This window comes from Dasypus novemcinctus, chromosome 11 (genome assembly GCF_030445035.2).
Source record: "Dasypus novemcinctus isolate mDasNov1 chromosome 11, mDasNov1.1.hap2, whole genome shotgun sequence".
Classification (NCBI taxonomy): domain Eukaryota; kingdom Metazoa; phylum Chordata; class Mammalia; order Cingulata; family Dasypodidae; genus Dasypus; species Dasypus novemcinctus.
Window position 1 is genome coordinate 95,786,559 of NC_080683.1, and position 19,613 is coordinate 95,806,171.

General features: G+C 36.7%; 1 protein-coding gene and 1 pseudogene across 6 annotated transcripts in view; one reads left to right on the top strand and one right to left on the bottom strand.

The window, feature by feature from the left end:
* CEP85L (centrosomal protein 85 like) overlaps positions 1 to 19,613 on the bottom strand; it is a 219,340-nt gene that overhangs the window by 38,790 nt on the left and 160,937 nt on the right. For all 6 annotated transcript variants that reach the window (XM_058307330.2, XM_058307329.2, XM_058307332.2 and 3 more), the window contains 2 exons: positions 16,754 to 16,871; positions 5,830 to 6,006 (listed from right to left, as the gene is read on the bottom strand). In XM_058307330.2, the coding sequence (XP_058163313.1) occupies positions 5,830 to 6,006; positions 16,754 to 16,871 (295 nt within the window). The remainder of the gene's footprint in view (positions 1 to 5,829; positions 6,007 to 16,753; positions 16,872 to 19,613) is intronic.
* On the top strand, positions 8,435 to 9,511 carry LOC131280435 (glycoprotein-N-acetylgalactosamine 3-beta-galactosyltransferase 1 pseudogene; annotated as a pseudogene).

The window sequence follows — 19,613 nt, forward strand, 5'->3', positions numbered from 1 at the left end:
ACAAATATAATCAATATCTTTTTGGAACTTATAAATAATATCAAACTGATCCAGTAATAAAAAGTGTTTTGCGGAAGATGCAGAGATTGACTGGAAAGATGTATAAGAAAATCTCTTGGGGTGATGGAAATACTTTGTTAACTTATTTTGGATGGTGGTTACATACACTATTGGCAATACTCATCACACTGAACACCCAAGATCTGTACATTTTACCAAATATAAATAAAAACTTCAATTTAAAAAAAATACAAAAGGACATCATCAACACAGTGAAATAAGACATCCCATGGAAAAATTCCCCCTCAGAATTACTTATAAAAGGACAAATCCCACTTGCTTAGAACTCTGGAAGACAATAGAGATGGTAGAAAGATTCTACAAAATGTAAATCAAAGAAGATGAAAAATAATCTCCAAGAACAGGCAGGTAATTTCTGTCCCAGATTAGCCAGGCCACACTACTCCACCTTACTCAGTCCCACATAGACTGGGAGTCATGCACAGGCCACATGGCCCAGATCCCTGCAGCCACAGGTGCAGATTATAGAGCAACTCACAGATACAAGTTAGAACCCCGTGCATATCCAGGCTCAGGCACCCAAGTTCACAGAACACAAGCAAATGAGTTGTGCTGTATGTTGCATACAAAAGGGACTCCAGGTGGGGAAAAAACAAACAAATGAACAAACAAAAAAAGCACAGAGAGAGAGAGAGACTGCAGCAGAACTATTGGCAAGAGATGCGTACATTCAATCCTTTTTCTTTTGGCTAGATGACCTAAACACAAACTGGACTTTTCTGGATTGAACCACCTGCATGGATTGACCCCATCTGGCTCCTGGGGAGGGATACCCTAATGGGCAAGAAACTAGAGGCAAAAGAGCCTCACAGAAAAAAAAGGGAGGTGGGGGTGGGAGGGGAGTAATTGAACTACTGTTAAGACAGGGTAAGTCCCAGAAGTGAAAAGTATAAGAGAAAGGGGGCACTGAGGGAGAAAATTTAAACAAATCTAAACAGCTGGAGAGAAAATTCTGCACAAAAAACAAAACAGATCAAAATTCTTAGAGAAGGCACAGAGGAAAGAAATTGCACAAAAAGTACAATCTTAAACATCGTACCACATATTCAGAGCAGCAATCAGATGTAGAAGACCTGAGAAAATCTGTTCAGTTGAACATGGGATACTTTAAAGATCCAGAATAAGTTGGACCAAGTGACAAGAAGAGTGTTAACATAAAGCAAATCAACAATAAAGCCCTAGACAAGAGAGAGAAACTGACCTTCAGAGCTAACTCATCAAGATAATCAGATGCCCAGTCAACAGCAAAAATTTACAAGCCATACTAAGAAACAGGAAAGCATGTATCAGTCAAGGGAACAAATTAAACCTCAGAGATAAGAGAATTTGGAAAAACTAATCAAAGAAGTTCAAACAAATCTCCTAAATCAATGCGATGAGATAAAGGAAAGTATGAAAATAGAGGTAAAGGATATTAAGAAGAGAATGTGTGAGCATAAAGAAGAATTTGAAAGTGTAAAATGAAACAGAAAATATAGGGATGAAAGGTACAATAATAGAGATTGAACATACACTAGAGGCATTGTAGTATTTTGATATTATTTATGAATTACAAAAAAAGGATTATGTTTGTAAATTGGTCTATTCTAATGGGTGTGATACTCTTCGAAAGGCATTAGATTCAGCCGACATGTCTTGTTTAATTTACCTGTTAAGTTTAGGGCTTTGATTTGATCATGTCAGTAGGGCATGACTCCAGGTTGCGTTCCCACCCCCTTGGTGGGCTGATATAAACAGATACACACAGAAGAAGACACAGGAAGAGAGAGAGCTCCATAGACATGGCAGAGGAGAGAAATTTGATCCTGGAGCCCTGGGAAGAGAGATGAGCCAGACTGTAGCTCTCAGAGAGGAAGGCTGAACCCTCAAGAGACCGTCTGCCCTCTTGCTTCAACACATGGCAACAGTCTTTGGTGAGAAAGCAGCCTTGAGTTGGACTCTTTGGGGCCTTGTAAATGTAAGCTTTTACCCCAAATAAATACCCTTTATAAAAGCCAACAGATTTTTGGTACCTTGCATCAGCACCCCTTTGGTTGACGAATACAAGCATACAACAGTAGCAGGCAGGAACAGGCAGAAGAGTGAATCAGTGAACAAGAAGCAGGACACTCTAAATCATATTGTCAGAAGAACAGAAGGAGAAAGGAATAGAAAAAAAATTGAGCAGTGTCTTAGGGATTTGAATGACAGCACCAAATAAACAAACACACACTTATGGGTATCCCAGAAGGAAAAGAGAAGGGGAAAGGAAACAGAAATAATATTTGAGGAAATAATGGTCAAAAACTTCCCAACTCTTATGGAAGACAAATATACATGTCTAAGAAGCACAATGTACTCCAAACAGGATAAATCCTAATAGACCTACTCTGAGACATATACTAATCAAAAAGTCAATTGTCAAAGATAGAGAGAATTCTGAATACAGCAAGAGAAAAGTGATTCGTCATACACAGGGACCCTCATTTAAGACTAAGTGCTGATTTCTCATCAGAAACCATGGAGGTGAGAAAGCAGTGGTATGTGTATTTAAGGTACTGAAAGAGAAAAACTGACAGCTGAAATTCTTTATAGGGTAAGACTGTCCTTCAAAAATGCGAGAGATTAAAACATTCACAGATAAACAGAAATGAGTGAGTTTGTCAACAAAAGACCTGCCTTACAAGAATTACTAAAGGGAATTATGTGGGTTGAAAGGAAGAGAGAAGACAGTGGCTTGAATTAGTATGAAGAAATGAAGATTTTCACTAAGGATAACTAAAAGGGTAAATGCAAAACCCAATAGTACTATATCCTCAACATGCAACTCTACTCTTTAATTTCTATAAGAATCAGGAAAACATATTTCCTGATAATGAACATGAACATGAAATATAAAGAGGGAAAGAGGGACAAATACAACATGAAGAAAGGAAACAGAAGGATATTATAGCAGAGAACATGTAGACTATTTAAGTTAACTTGGTATCTTTTCAAATTAATGAATTAAAAATGTAGGTTGTGTAATATAAACCCAAGGGTAATGACAAAGGAAATATTTAAAGTATATACAGAAACAGGAATGAGAAAGGGATCAGTTAGAATACAAAAGATCAACTATACAGAAAAGGAGGTCGCAATAAAGGAAAAGAGACAAAAAGAAAAAAAAAAGAAATGACATATAAAAACCAATGGACTATTTACTTTAAGTAAGCACTGCCTTTACAGTAATAATATTAAATATTAATGGATAAAGCTCCCCAGTCAAAAGACACATATTGGCAGAATGGATATAAAAGCAAAATCCAGCTATATGTTGTTTACAAGAGACTCACTTTAGAACCAAAAACTCAAATAGGTTGAAGGTGAAAGGATGAAAAGATACACCATGCAAATAGTAACCGAAAGAGACTGGGGTAGCTTACTAATATTGGACAAAATCGACTTTAAGTCAAAAGTTGTTACAAGTGACAAAGAAGGACACTACATATTAATAAAAGGGACAATCCACCAGGAAGAAATAACCATCTTAAATATTTATACACCTACCCACAGTGCCCCGAAGTACATGAGGCAAATGCTGGCAAAACCAAAGGGAGAAATAGACACCTCTACAATAATAGCTGGAATCTTTAATACACCACTCTTATCAATAGAGAGAACATCTGGACAGAAGATCAAAAGGAGACAGAGAACTTGAATAAAATGATAAATGAACTAGACCTAACAGAAAAACACAGAACAATCTTCCCTGAAAGAGCAGGATATATATTCTTTTCAAGTGTACATCAATTGTTCTCCAGGAGACCATATGGTGCGTCATAAAACCAAGTTTCAATAAATTTAAAAAGATTGCTCGATTTGTACACAATTTCTGTATTGCTTATTGTAAAGTTTTGGAACTAGATGGTGGTGATGGTAGCACAATATTGTGAATGTAATTAACAGCACTGAATTATGTGCGTGAATGTGGTTAAAAGGGGAAATTTGGGGTCATATATACATGTATTGGTCAGCAAAATACCAGAATTGGTTGATTTTTATAAAGGGTATTTATTTGGGGTAGAAGCTTTCAGTTACCAGGCTATAAAGCACTAGTTACCTCCTTCACCAAAGTCTTTTGACACATGTTGGAGCAAGATGGCTGCCAATGTTTGCCAAGGTTCAGGCTTCCTGGGTTCCTCTCTTCCTGGGGCTTGCTTCTCTCCAGGTTCAGGTTTCCTCTCTTCCCAGCATTTGCTTCTCTCTGAGCCCAGGGTTCCTCTCTTCCCGGAGCTTGCTTCTCTTTCCTCGCAACCAAGCTCCTCTTTGTACTTACATCCTGGGCTCCAGTTCAAGACTCCAGAAACAAAATGCCAGCATCCAAACTCAAAAGTTCACCAATAAAGAGGCTATTACAAAAGCCTTAACAAGAGATGATGACTTGGACCAGGATGGTGTTAGACAGATTCTATATACATTTGGGAGATAGCCTTGACTGAACTTAGCAAAATTTTTAGCATGAATAACGGAATATACAGCAAGGAAAATTTTGTTTTGTTTGAGAAGAGCAAAGCAGACAGAAGACATATTAACAATGGCATTTTAGACATGAAAAGTTTAAAATGCCTATAAGACATCCAAGTAGATGCCAAATAGGTTTAACTGTATAAATGGATTTTATTAAGCATTGGGCACCAAGAGAAATAAAAGATGAGAAAAAAATTAGATAAAAAATAAATTTAAAAAATTTTATCCACTGAATCATCACTATTGTCACCACTATGTCTTAATAATTAGCACATCTCAGAGGAGGGAATATTTTAATTCCTCTCCTATCAGTATGACACCAAAGGCTATTTTATTAGCTCTTTTGAGATTATGGTATTGTATAAAGCAGAAGAAAACAGAGAACAGAAACAAGAAAGAGGTTCTTAAGATACTTTAAAATTAGTTAAGATAAAAGATGACATATAACTAAGAAAGATAGACCATGCAAAATTTTGGAAAATAAAAAATTTCAATTCTCACAATTCTCTCACACAGACACACAATAGTACCAACTGAGTTCTCTATTAATAGCTCCAATCCTGCCTACAGAAATCATGGTGACCTGCTTCAAGATCACTTGAATGGAAGGCACAGTTAATAGAATGATAAAACTGGGTATATCAAGAGAAAAATCTAAAACCAGTCCTGCCACTAAATAGCAGCTCAAAGATCTGTGCCTCACTTTACTCTTCATATATTAGGGATAGAATGTATCCTACCTGATCTTTAATGATATAGAAAAATGAGATGAAATATGTGAAAACACTCCAATAAAGGTTAAAGTGTCAAAAAAAAAAAAAAGTAAAGGTGTGTGTATGTATTTGGCTTTTAGCTAGTTATTCTCAATCAGGGTTTCAGCTTAAACTTGAAGTCACAGTCAAGAAAAAAAGTCCAGCTTTATTTTATTTACTAACCTTTCATGTCCAATGTGACAAAGAAACAGAGAATTAGAGGCCCAAAAAGGAAAAGGATGTAGTACTAGTCTCAGAGTAGGCAACTGACTTTAAAAATGTTTCATTATTAGTTACAAAGATATAATATACAGGAGTATTTTTATCCCTCAAGAATATCTTTGGATTTTTGTTAATAGCACAGGGTTTCTAAAAGTTAAACAATACTAACTACTCTAAAAGTTAAACTAACCTGGTATAGCACCTGGCACAGAGTAGATGACAGACAAAAAATTATTTGTTGAAGGAATGTTGTTCACGTCATGCAACTTTATTAAAAATACCCTACCTTTTCTTCCAGTTTCTTCTTCTCTTCACTAGATTGGCTTATTCTTTGTTTGAGAAACTCATTGAGCTGTAAAACCTCTTTCTCAGCAGATGCAAGCTTTTGCTCAAGTTCTTGCTGGGAATGGGATAGTGATTGATCTGAAAATGGAGTCTGGAGTGAAGTGTTCTCATACTGTGGCTATTTGGAGGGAAAAACAAGCAGATAGGACTTTAAACATTGACTTGTCTTGAACAAATAAGCAGGAAGTGAGGTATAGTTCAAAGAGTACAGGTTTCATCAATAGACAAAAGCTTTGGTTTAAAACGCCAGTTCTTACTAGTTATGCTTACTAGTCACATGATCATGATTAAATCAAATTACTTACCATGTCCAAGTATTTCTCATCTATGAAACAGAAATAATAGAGTCTTCTACTTTGTTTTGAAGAATAGAGATAAACTATATAAGGTTCCTAGCACATAGCAAAAGCTTAATAAATGGCAGCTATTTTTGGTGAAAAGGCATATGCAAGTAGTACATTATATAAATTCAATATATAGAATTCAAAGCCTTACGAAAAATAACAAAACTAAAGAAAAGTTTCCCGTAACTGATAATTTTCAGTGAATATTGAATTCAATAAGCATTGAGGGAGTATTCCCCCAACTGGAAAATGAAGTCTGATATTTCTTCAAGTCTTAGTTGCTCTTATATCCTATCTGCTTAGAAAGTGCCTGCTACAAAGTAATAACTTACACACAGTAATAACTTACACACAAAGTAATAACAACACAATAGTACTAACTGAGTTCTCTATTAATGTATTACTGCTTCCTATGGGCATTGTAGGAAAGGCAGACTAGATCTTCTCTCCCTTTCCCCCTTTATTTTATGATTACAACCTGGAAGGGGAGAGCAGTAAATACAAATATTTCCTCAAAATAATTGGAATGTGATAAATGCTAAAGATACAAAAAAAAAGTATTGTGAAAGCAGGGAAATAGAATATTTTTACATTTATTCAACAAGTATTTGGATGAGCACATATTTTAAGTACTGTGCTAGGTTCCTGGGGCTCTATATTTACTAAAACAAGGTCCCGCCAGTCTAATGGAAACATCAGACAAGAAAATACATAATGAAAATTGAGCGCTAAGACAGTTGTATGTGTAGTACCTCTGGAAAAGCTCTACAGAAGTGAATGAAGTGAATTTGAACTAGGCCTTGAAGAAATTATACTATCTCAAAAGATGGCAATGCAATTAAATAATTACATAAATAGCATTTACCACATGCAGGGTATTTCAGAGATAACAGACTCAGGCTGCCCTTATCAATGTAAATTCTAATCAACAGCATAAGAAACCCTTAGATAATTATAATATATGACAATATAGTTGCTGAAGAAAGGTCCTCTTAAATACAAACTGCTGATTGGGGGTGGGGTAGATTATAGAAGCAAGATAAATGAAGATGTCATTGGAGACTGAGGAAAAAGGCTTTACTGGAAAGGTGGTTTTCAGACAGATTTTGAACAATAAGGAGGATTCTGGCAGATAGGGATGAAGAAAAGCATATAGAAAGAACATGAAGTAAAGGTGAAAGATGGACTATATACAGAGAGATGGGAGTATCCATCTCTATCTAAAGTATAGTAAAGGGGTAAGGGAAAATTTGAAACCCTGGTTTGGGATTATATTATAGAATTTCAAGGTTCAACCTGAGTTTGTATGAACTAGGGAGATAGTAGTGGTTTTAGAATGAGCAAGTAATACGATTTAGGACAACTGTGAATTCTATTTTGTAAATCTCTATATTCTCTGGCATTTAGCCCAGTACCTAGATTCTCAACAAGTTTTGATGAAAGAGGGTGGGAAGGTAAGAGAGGAAGGAAATAAAAAAAAAAAGGCAAGAGAATTCTAGAACAAAAGTAACAACAAAACTGGAAGCAGCAGACAGGATGAGCTAGAGCATACTGAGAATGGATATGGACACACTAAGAAACTAACAGTCTGGCTGATAAGAATTGAGCAACTGAACTAGAACATCAAGAACAAAATAAGGAAACACTGCAAGCAGAATTGAAGGGAAATTTTTTTAAGATGTGAAAGGACAAGAAATGTTAAAAATAACCAAGGCCTGAGATTTTGAATCTGAGTAACAGACTGAGTAGAGGTAAGGAAGTCATATAGAAAAGAGTTAAGCATATGTATTTAATGACAATTAGAGCCTATAGGTACTGAAATGGTAGCTGAACCTACAAATAGAATGAACATGAGGCAGTTAGAGAGATGGATCTGGAACTCAGGAAAATAGGTAGACTAGAAAACTGTAAAAGTTAATATGGGTTGGCACTAGAAGACCCCTGGGTGGTGGCTGCCCCATAGGCTGGCCACAAGCCTGGACGCTCTGTGGAAAGGTGCGGAGGGAATGGACAGGTGCTCTGGGCCCACCTCAGTCGCTGTCGCTGCCCCAGAATGATTTAGGTGGCAGCAGGTGGCCCTGGCTAGCATCGCTGAGTCACTTTTGAGGCCACCAAAAGGAGGGCCCCATGTCATTCCTCTCTCCACCCCCCTGGAGGTTGGAGAGGGAGCCACCACTGCCATCAGTAATACACTTTCGGGCAATGGCATCGAAATCTTGGCTGAATTTTTTAATCTTCCTCTGTGGATCAGCAATTGGATTTTTTTTAAAAATGTTCTCAGCTATTTAGTATTTTGTTGGAAAAAGAAATTGACACCAAGCCTAATATTCCTCATAATAATCCTCATGCTAGACATTCAGATAATAATGGGCAGAGTCATCTAGAAGGACTTACGAACTTCAAAGCAGGTACCAACCTACAAAAGATGAGGACACAGACATAGCTGGAAAACTTTATCAGAAGGTTAAAACTCTTTGCTGAGTTATGGCAGAATCTCAAAATCTAGAGGAAAAAGGCCAAACATATCAAAGCTATATGGGCCCAAGGTTGTAATAAAGTTTTGTTTATGAGTTCAGAAGAAATAAAGACTACCCTACTGCGGGATTAAAAACCAAAGAAGGTAGAGACCAACTATACTAGAAAACAAAGCTTTTCGGTGTGTTTATGACCATTATTTAGAAGATGCTGATTGGTTTATGAAAGCAGATGAAGATACATATGCCATATTCGACAATTTGAGAAGGCTTCTTTTGAAATATGATTCTGAAAAACCCATTTACTTAGGAAAAAGATTTAAGCCTCATGTAAAGCATGGCTACATGACTAGAGGTACAAGATACCTGTGGAGCAAGGAAGCATTGAAGAGATTTGTTGGTGCATTAAAACAGACAAATGTACAGTCTTCCAATGAAGACTTAACACTAGAGAGATAAATGGAAATTATAAATATAGAAGCAGGAGATTCCAGAGATATCACTGGAAAGGAGACTTTTTATCCCTTTCTACCTAAACACCACTTAATCAAAAGTTATCTACCTAAAACCTTTGGTAGTGGAATTATTATCCTCCTGTAGAGGGTCCCAGATGCTGTTCTGATTTTGCAATTTCATTTCATTGAGTTGACCCTTTAACTACGTATGAATTAGAATACTTCATTTATCATCTTCACCAATACGGTTATTTATACAGATACAGACTTGCCTTACCTGAGAACATATTAAAGGAAATAAGTGAAAAAGACAAAAAAATGATGACACAAAAGTAATTAAAAACCCTTGAAAGAAAACCAGGAATGAACAGAAGTAAAATATCTGACATTGCACTCAATAAGGACTTCTCCATTACTCATCTAGAACACTGGAATCCCAGTGAGGAATTCTTTCCAAACGAACCTTCTACATCAGAAATCTTGCATGTGAAAGACTGTAAAATAAAGCTGTAAGTGAGCTGTGAAGTCTGTTCAAATGTTTTTGCTACAGTATATGTATATATACTATGGGGAGTGGCAGTATATATTTATACTGTGTTTTTCTTTATATGGTGGCCAGGTAGAGGGACTAGAAAAGAAATTCTGTTGCTTGTTCCTGACCATATGTTATTGTCTCTGAGAAACTAAAACAATTAAACTTGCTAAAACTATACTGCAACTTAGTCATATGCACAACGTTACAAAGATCTGCCATAAAGAAAATCTGAGAAGAAAATATTGTCACTCATTGTTTGTAAACTCAAAATTTGTGAGATTGTATTTACAATATGAAATAAATGAAACAAACCTCCCACCCCCACACACACTGTGTTTGTCTAATGAAATTTATCCTGTGATTATTTATAATTGGGAATATTTCTTCCAGGAAAAGGTGGCATATGAATGGCACTTGTCCTAAAGTCCATTAATAAAACCATACTTTGAAATTAAAAAAAAAAAAAAGTTAATACAGGTGTTTCAACTATAATGCAATATAGACATCCCTGGAAAACATCTGGAAAACCATATACTAAAAATAATAGGACTCATAGGAAAAACAGAATGAGGGACAGTCCACTTAAAATCCGTGTAGCTTTGTAACCAGGGCAACAAATGAAAGTAGTAACTAGGAGATATTTGGATCCTCTGGGTAGGCAACCACAGTTGGTATTAACTACACACACAGAGTCAAAATGCTGGTTTGACTTGAATTAGATCAGGTCTGGTAGGTGTTGACATGATAGAAGGAAAAACTCTGCACTACAGGGAACTGCCATTCAGGTGGGCAGGAAGTAGCATGACCTGCCTTGAACTGAGTCACTAAAGCAGGGAGTACCTCTCTCAAGGAAGTACACTCAAAGTGAAGGCTCTTTTTTTAAAAAAATGTAGTAAAAAGGGCTTCTGCTGCCAATGCTATAGGGTAAGCTGAAATCTTCTTTTTCCTTGTTTGCTAAGGATTATAATTTACTTCCACTATTCTAATTCCCCTTGACAATTTAAAAAAAAATCGTGTATGAACCCATGAGACTTCAAAACTATACTGACAAAGGGAAGAGGTTGAGGCTCAATCAGTTGGGCTCCCATCTACCATATGGGAGGCCCTGGGTTCCTGACCTGGGGCCTCCTTGTGAAGACAGGCTCGCCCGCATGCTGTGGTGAACCACCTGGCCCGCAAACACCACGCAAGTGCCGTGGAGAGCCAACTTAGCAAGGTGATGCAACAAAAAGGGAGACAAGCAAAAAATGCAGAAGAGCACAGTGACAGACACAGAGAGCAGACAGCAAGCAAGGTGCAAGGGGGGAGGGGAAATAAATAAAGTACAGACACAGAAGAATGCACAGCGAATGGACACAGAGAACAGACAGCACGCAAAAAGCTGCAAGGGGGTGGATTTTAAAAATTGTTTAAAAAAAAACTACACTGATTGGGAGCAGATGTGGCTTAAGCAGCTGAGTATCTGCCTCCCACATGGGAGGTCCTGGATTCAGTTCCCAGTGCCTCCAAAAGAAGTCAAACAATGAGCAGACAACAAGCAAAAAAATCAACAACAAGCAAACAAACAGATGAGGGAGTCATGGGTGGGGGAAAACTATACTGACATCATCCTCTTAACAACTGTGTATAAACAAAACTACGCAAGAGAACTTTGTCATGTAGCATTATAAACTATAGTTGAAGCTATAGATGAAATTAATCAGAGAAAAGTCTGAAGGAAGAGTGGTTTAATTCCTACACACTAAATAGAATCTTTTTGACCTTTAATTACTTTCTCTGCATGGCATACAACCACTCCCTCTCTCTAAAGAGTCCCTCTTCCCCTCATTTTTATGAATTCCCTCTCCATACCCCCCTGCCAATGCTCCTTCACGAGTTGTGCTCTTCTCCTACCTTCTCAAATAAACTCTTTTCTGCCTTTAGACTCCCCCCATTTTCTCCCCACTGCACACACTGCCTGGAAGACCTCATCATGCCCCAGGCTTCCACAGCCACCCACATAGACAGAGCTCCTAAATCTCTAATCTCTGGCTCAACCTGTTCCTATGAATTCAGCCTCAGTCTTCATCTCAGTCCCAAATTTAGAATGCATAAGCTTAACTCATTTTTCTCCTCCAAATCTCTTCCTGATGTAGTAGTCTCTATTTTGGTCAGTGACACTATAAATCAAGTAGTGTCCCCATCTGAAACAAAGAGATCACTCTCCCTCACTCACCACATTAAATAAGTCGCTAATTCTAGCTCATTTACCATACTTGTCACACAGACATTTAAAAAATGCTCTTCCTCTCACCTTGACCATCACTGCTTTAATTCAGGTACTCATTTAATTTTTGGACTATTGAAATAATGTCCTGACTGATTTCACTGTCTCCAATATCATCTATCTTTAATCCAGTCTCTATTATGCCACCGGCCTAACCTTTAAAAATTTAATCTTAAATCACACTGCTCCCATTCTTAGTATCTTTTACTGGTTACTTTCTCCAACCCTAAAGATAACAGGTTTCTTTACAGGGCTCACAACACTTTTCAGGATCTCCCTACCTCTTCAGCCTCTTTTCTCACAACTCTCAAAAACTCTTTGGGGGAAGCCGATTTGGCCCAAAGGATAGGGCGTACGCCTGCCACATGTGAGGTCCAGGGTTCAAACCTGGGGCCTCCTCACCCATGTGGTGAGCTGGCCCATGCGCAGTGCTGATGCATGCAAGGAGTGCTGGCCCATGCAGGGAAGTCCCCCGCATAGGGGAGCCCCATGTGCAAGGAGTGTGCCCCATAAGGAGCCGCCCAGCACAAAAAAAGTACAGCCTACCCAGGAATGGCGCTGCACACATGTAGAGCTGATGCAGCAAGATGATGCAACAAAAATGCGACACAGATTCCAGGTGCCACTGACAAGCAGACAAGTGTACAAGCAGACACAGAAGAACACACAGCGAATGGACACAGAGAGCACACAACTGGGGGCGGGGAAGGGGAGAGAAGTTAAAAATAAAAAATCTAAAACAAAACAAAACAACTCTTTGGACTTGTCATGGTAAAGTACACCCCAACATTTTAAGCAGTTTAATCTTTTTAACCCCACTTACCGCAATGCAGTAGAATTTTATAAATGAGCACTCCTTGCTATTCTGCAAGCATAGGCAACCTTACTTTATACCAGCAGAACAAAACTACTTCTATTTCATCACCTGCCAGAGTGTACTCCCCTTTGTCTTTCAAACAATTTAAAAACTTATTAGTAGGATAACCATATAATTTATCAACCAAACTAGGATACGGATACTCTGCAGAGTAAATAATTACACTACTACAACAGGCATAAACAGGGACTATCATAAGCAACTTGGACAGATGGACCCTTTACTTCTCAGTAAAGGGCACCTGGCCCTTGCTCCCCTCCTAAACCACTTCTCTTTCTACTACCCCTTCTCTCATTTTATTTTTCATCCATACAGAATAATCTGTAGTTTTCCAAATGCATTATTTCCTCTTTCCTTTGGGCCGCTTCATGTATTGTGTACACTATGCCTCGCGCACAATCCACCACTCCCTTCACCTGGCTCAATTCTTCTGGTTTATCAGCTTCTCAGATTAAACATCCCTTCCTGTAGGAAGCCTGACTGTCTGACCTATGAAGACTAGTTTAAATGTTCTTAGGAGGTGCTAGCACTGCACTTCTAACATAATGCATTTGTTTGTTGTTTGTCTGTGTTCCCCATGAGATGGTACACTCCTTAAGGGCAAAACTAATTTCAGTCCCATTTATGTTCCCTGGGCCTAAACAGTGCCTTACCCATAATGAATACAAATAATTTTTCAATAAATGGATAAACATGTTTCCTGTATGTCTCCCTCTGTGGTTTTTGAATCTATAAAGGCAGGAACTCTTCTTCACTTTTGTGGCCCCGAGCATTCGGTACAACAAATGTTTAATAATCGTTTTTCTTGAATGGGCACGTTTGTAGAGGTAGGACTCATTTATAAAATACTCAGAGTCAAAGGGACTTGGTGGTAGAAAAAATAGCTGAAGGAAAAAAGAAATAGATAAAATTATATAAATGGAGAGAAACCAATAATATGGAAAGGAAAAAAAAGGAATGCTGCATCAATGAAGCTTAAATAAGAATGAAGCTTAAATAAGATTAAATATTATTTACTTGGTTTTGCCAAGTTCATCAGTACATGGAAGAGAATCCTTTCTTTTTCAGTTAGCAAAAGGAAAAGGGGTCTATCACATACTGTTTTTCCATAAAGGCCTGTTAACCAGATAGGAATTTTGGAATAAGGCATTAAAAGTACAAACCACACTTTGGTTCCACTGGTTCTACTACCAAAACAATTTAAGAAGTTTTGTATTTTAGGATAAAGACCTAGTACTTATTTTCTACCTATGAGATCTAGAGAAGTTCACTTCTCAGGTCATTTTAATTGTAAGGGTGGTCAGTTCTTAACAGGTAAATGAAAGTTACTTTAAGAATAAAGTTTTTTGTCTATTAATTCATAAGAAACTATTTTTATTTGATCTAGAATAAAGAATTTTCAAAATATAATTTTCTTTGTTTAATATACTATAAAATATGGATGAATGCAAGCTATGGGTCAGAAACATGCATATACAAAATACTGTGTATAAAAAAGTTGTTCATAGATCCTAGGTAAAAATTACTTTGCTAAAGAAAAATTCTATCTTATTTATTGTTTGTTCTAATTCTTATCATCTTATCAGCTATTTAACTAAATATAAAAGTTCATCTTTCATGTTTATCAAATCCATTTTGTACTTAGAATTTTCATTGCACTGCATTTATGAACTGCCCTTATATTTAAAACAAAATTTTTCAACCATATTTTAATTTCCAACATGATTTTAAGTCATTCTAATATTTTTAGCAGTCCCTTTTCCATATCTTTGCAGATATTTTTTACCTGTCCTTGCAGACTGACTTTGAGAGCCCTCTACTGGCCTGTGCTGTGTCAAAAAAAGTGTTTCTTCAGTTTTCAGTTTCACAGTTTTACATGCTTTTGGTGGTATAATAATAACTATATAATTCAAGTAAAACCATTATGCAGAATGATGTTACAAGGAGAATGGAATGGTTCTACTAAAAATAGTTACCAAAACAAATTATACTACTAATATAGCATATAAATAATACATTTTAAAAAACTGTACACTATTAATCTCAGTACCAGAGTCTTGCTATCATGTGATAGAAACTCACAGATTGATACCAAATCATAATGAGATCTTTTGATGTATTAGTAACTAAAATGAAAAACAAACTGGAATCTCTATGTCTAATACCTCTGATCACAGAAGTTTGTTAGTTATTTGATCTCTCAATATTTCCTGATTTTTAATATATAGATATCAATATCTTTAACACGTATAAACAAAACACATTTAGAGATATAATGGAGGGGTAAAATTCCACTTAAAATGATTTTAATTCTGGTAATAAAGATCTTAATGAAGAGGACAAGAAAATACCTCCATCCACAGAATTACATACCATAATAAATTTATCAATCTTCACTTTTGATCCCAATAAAAATGGCAATAGTATTTTTTTTTCTTTTGGAAATAATGAAGCCAAATGTAAAGTTCATATAGAAAAATATAAGGAAAACTTTTTAAAAAGAAGAGGACTAATTGTACTAATTAGGGAAACTAGTCCTTCCAAATCATAAGAATTTTGTTAGGAGGCCTCACAGAGCCCATGTCTGTTCCCATGAGACTTTCTATTCCTTGAAGGTAAAACCAATCTCATTCACACTGACATTCCTTGGGCCTTAACATTTTCTTACTCATAGTGAATACAAATACTTTCTGAAGGAAGGGATAAACATGTTTTCCTTTATGATCTCCTTTTACAGGTTTTGAGATCCTTGGAGACAAGGACTGCTCTTCAATTTTGTGGTCCTAGCATTTGGCACAGTGGATGTTTCATAACTGTTTTGTTGAATGGATGTGTTTGTAAAGGTGGGATTCATTTATAAAATACTCATTAGAATCAGACAGACTTGGTGGTAGGAAAAAAATAGAATGGTGTACATGGAAAGAAAACAGTATGACAAATTGGGAAAATATACTTGTAAATCAATCACAGATAAAAAGTTAATCCATTTTATATATAAAGAGTTCCTAAAATCGATAAGCAAAAACCTAAAACCTAACAAAAATATAAGTAACAGCTATGAAAAGACAATTCACAGAAAAAGAAATATAAATAGCTTTGAAATATATAAAAAGTGCCACATTACTCTTCAGTGGAATACATCTTAAAACAAAGTGCATATAACTTTTCCCCCTCTTTTTGTAAACCTATGAAAAGGGCAAAAATGGCAAAATTTGATAAAACATTGTTAGTGTGACTGGGGAGGAAGTTTTAAACACTTCTGGTAGATAGTAAAGATTGGAACACGATACACTCTCCTGGATGGCAATTTGTCAATATCAGTAACAATTACAAACTCATACAACACCTAAAAATTTCACTTCTGGAAATTAAATGGACAAAAATACTTGCACATGGGCAAAACAATGTTTATGAAAAGTTATTCTTCACAGCATTACTCAGAATAGCCCAAACCTAGAAACTACCCAAACTCTGAAATGTATAGGACAGGTTAAATAAATTATGCTATCCCCCATACATTGGAATACCATGCAACTGTAAAAGCAAATGAAAGGGATGCTATGTAATGATAAGAAATAATTGTTTTATTTTATATAATTTTATGTAATATAAAAAGTACAGGATAATGTATATATTCTGATACTCTGTGAAAGCTAGGGGAATATAACACATTTACATTTGTTTGTGATATGCATAAACTGGAAGAATACATTAGAAGCTAGTAACAGCAGTTCTTATATGTTGGGGAGGTGGTGTGAACTGGAAAGATAGAAGACCCTTTTCACTACACACACAAATATGAACCATATGAATGCATTATCGATTCAAAAGTTTATTTTTTTTCTAATCTCACAAGATAAACATATTATTAACACATACTTTACTAAGAAAACAACTGCGAAATTTTCTCTTACCTGCAAACTAGCCACATAAGAATCCTCACAATTTACATAATGTCCTAACATGGCATGTTGTGCCCGTAATTCATTATCCCTTATCCTCTCGTGTAGGTGGGTAATTTGTTGCTTCTGCCTGCAAAAAATAAATGGAGGTGACATTATATAGAATATACTTTTCCAAAATATAATCTCTACTTAAATTTGTTGCAATGCTAGTGACAATCAGAACGTTTAGTACTTTAATAATCTGATATAAGAGTTAAAAGTATTCGCAATTTTAATAACAGTATTTTAAAACCACAGTACTTTAACATACACAGAATACAATAAGATTTTACTTATACTGTACAGTACCTCTAGCCTTTTATAGAATATAGTCTATTGTAGAATGCTTTTCTTAGATTCTAACAAAGTTATGTCTTGCTTTCTTTCTTCTTGTTACCTAACTTAAAATAAACGTTTTATCTTCAGCCTGGGATGCCCTTACCTTAAATTATTACTTTCATTCATCCAAACTCTGTTCAACCCTTAATGCTAATTGAAGGTTTTAAGAATCTCATTGAGAGGAGGGAAAGGAATTTTATACAGATCATCTAGTTCAATTACCACTGCATGCCTGTATCTTTGCTACAACATCCCAAATTGCATAGTCTGTACACAAACATTACCAGTGAGGGAGAACTCACTCAATTCAGTGACAGCTTGCCATCTTTGGATAGCTCGGACAATTTCATTTAGCAATACAGCCTGCTGCATGTCAGGAATCAGACACACTGAATTTAAAATTCTGCTTCAGCAGCTCATAGCTTACTTTAAGCAAGTTATTTAACTTCTGTGATCGTTATTTTCATATATTTGGAAAGTGTTATGTGCCAGGCATCAGGCTAAAAGCTTTCTATATATATCATCTCTAATCTTCAAAAATTTAGTAACAAGTCTTGTAATAAGGTTATGCAAGAGAGAAAATCTTTGAAGAACAATAAGGACAGAAGGGCTTAAAAAACATAGCTAGATGCTTTCTGAAATTATTTTCAAAGTAACTTCTAGAACAAGCTAGGCTTGATGTTGCATACTACATTAAAGTGTTCTACTCAGAGTCATTTTTATTTTTTAAAAATTATGCTATGCTTGAAGAAAATCCATTCAGAAAGCATGAAACAAGAAATAGGCTCATTAGGAGAGACTAGTCAAGATAACACTTTTCAAATGAGTTAAAGCTTAAAAAGAAAAGAAAACTTCCTCTAACTAAGAGAGAGTAACAGGTAATAGTTTGGTGCTCCCATCTGGAACAAATGAAAAACTGAACAAAATATAGGAAACAAAGGCTCTTAAGATATTGAAAATCAAATGATGAAAAACAGTGATCTTTAAGAGATAGGGAAACGGACTTTGGCCCAGTGGTTAGGGCGTCCGTCTACCACATGGGAAGTCCGCGGTTCAAGCCCCGGGCCTCCTTGACCCGTGTGGAGCTGGCCCATGCGCAGTGCTGATGCGCGCAAGGAGTGCCATGCCACAGAGGGGTGTCCCCCGCGTAGGGGAGCCCCACGCGCAAGGAGTGCACCCATAAGGAGAGCCGCCCAGCGCGAAGGAGGGAGCAGCCTGCCGAGGAATGGCGCCGCCCACACTTCCCGAGCCGCTGACGACAACAGAAGCGGACAAAGAAAACAAGACGCAGCAAAAAGACACAGAAAACAGACAACCGGGGGAGGGGAGGGGAATTAAATAAATAAAAAAATAAAACTTAAAAAAAAAAAAAAAAAAGAGATAGAAAATTTCTCTCAAATGAGTCCTAAAGTGATCACCCCAGCTTACTGCTGAGAGAACGTTCTCAGGCCCTAGCACTGCAAAGGCAGCCTCCCTGAGTAAGTAAGGCATCTAGAATTCACAGGGCAGAGTAATGAAGAGAAGAGAGACATACTGTCTACTCAGGAGATCTGCAGAGTCATTCTTGATTATTCAGTTGGGTACTAATTATTGCGTGCATATGAGGAAACTACTTAAGGCACGGGGACCAACCAAAAAGATTAGAGGGAACAGTGTTTGAGGCTCACACAATGCCAGGAATAGTGCCTGTTCTCAACTGCCAGAGTAGAAAGCCTCACGATTGTCAGGGCATAGGTTAGCAGTCGACCTAAACTGAGGGTGATTTTAACCCTACCCTTATACTCAGGGACATCTGGCAAAATGTAGAAACATGTTTGATTGCCCTAATTGGGGCAGGATGCCATTGGCATCTAGTGGGTAGGGACTAGGGATGATACTAAAAATCTGTAACGAATATGACAGACGCCCCCCACCCCAAACAAAGAATTGTATAATCCCAAATGTCAACAGCACTAAAGTTGAGAAACCCTATGGGTCTTGCCTCAGTAATGCAGAAAAAAATAACTATAATAAACAACAGCCCTGGTGCCATCTAACAAAACTTAAAAGGAAGAACAAAAAATTTTCAAATTGTTTTCAAGTAACTTAACCATTTTCCAGAAAGAGTTTAGGAATATGTAACACTCAAAACAAGTTAAAATCCATAGCCTGGCATCTAATCAAAAATTACTAGGCATGCAAAGAAGCAGAAAAATATAATCCATTTCAAGGAGAAAAATCAATCAACTTAAAACTGAGCCAGAACTGACACAGGTGGTAAAACTATTAGACAAGGGCATTGAAAGTTATTTTAACTGTGTTCCATATGTTCAAGAAGCTGGAGGAAAGAGTGAACAGAAGTAGGCAGATGGAAAACATAAAAAATATACTGAATGGGATTAAAGGCAGGTTAGATATTGCAGAAGAAAAGATGAAGTTGAAGGCAAAGCAACAGTAATTTACCAAAAAAAGCAACACACAGAGAAAAACAGACAAAAACCCAGAGCATCAA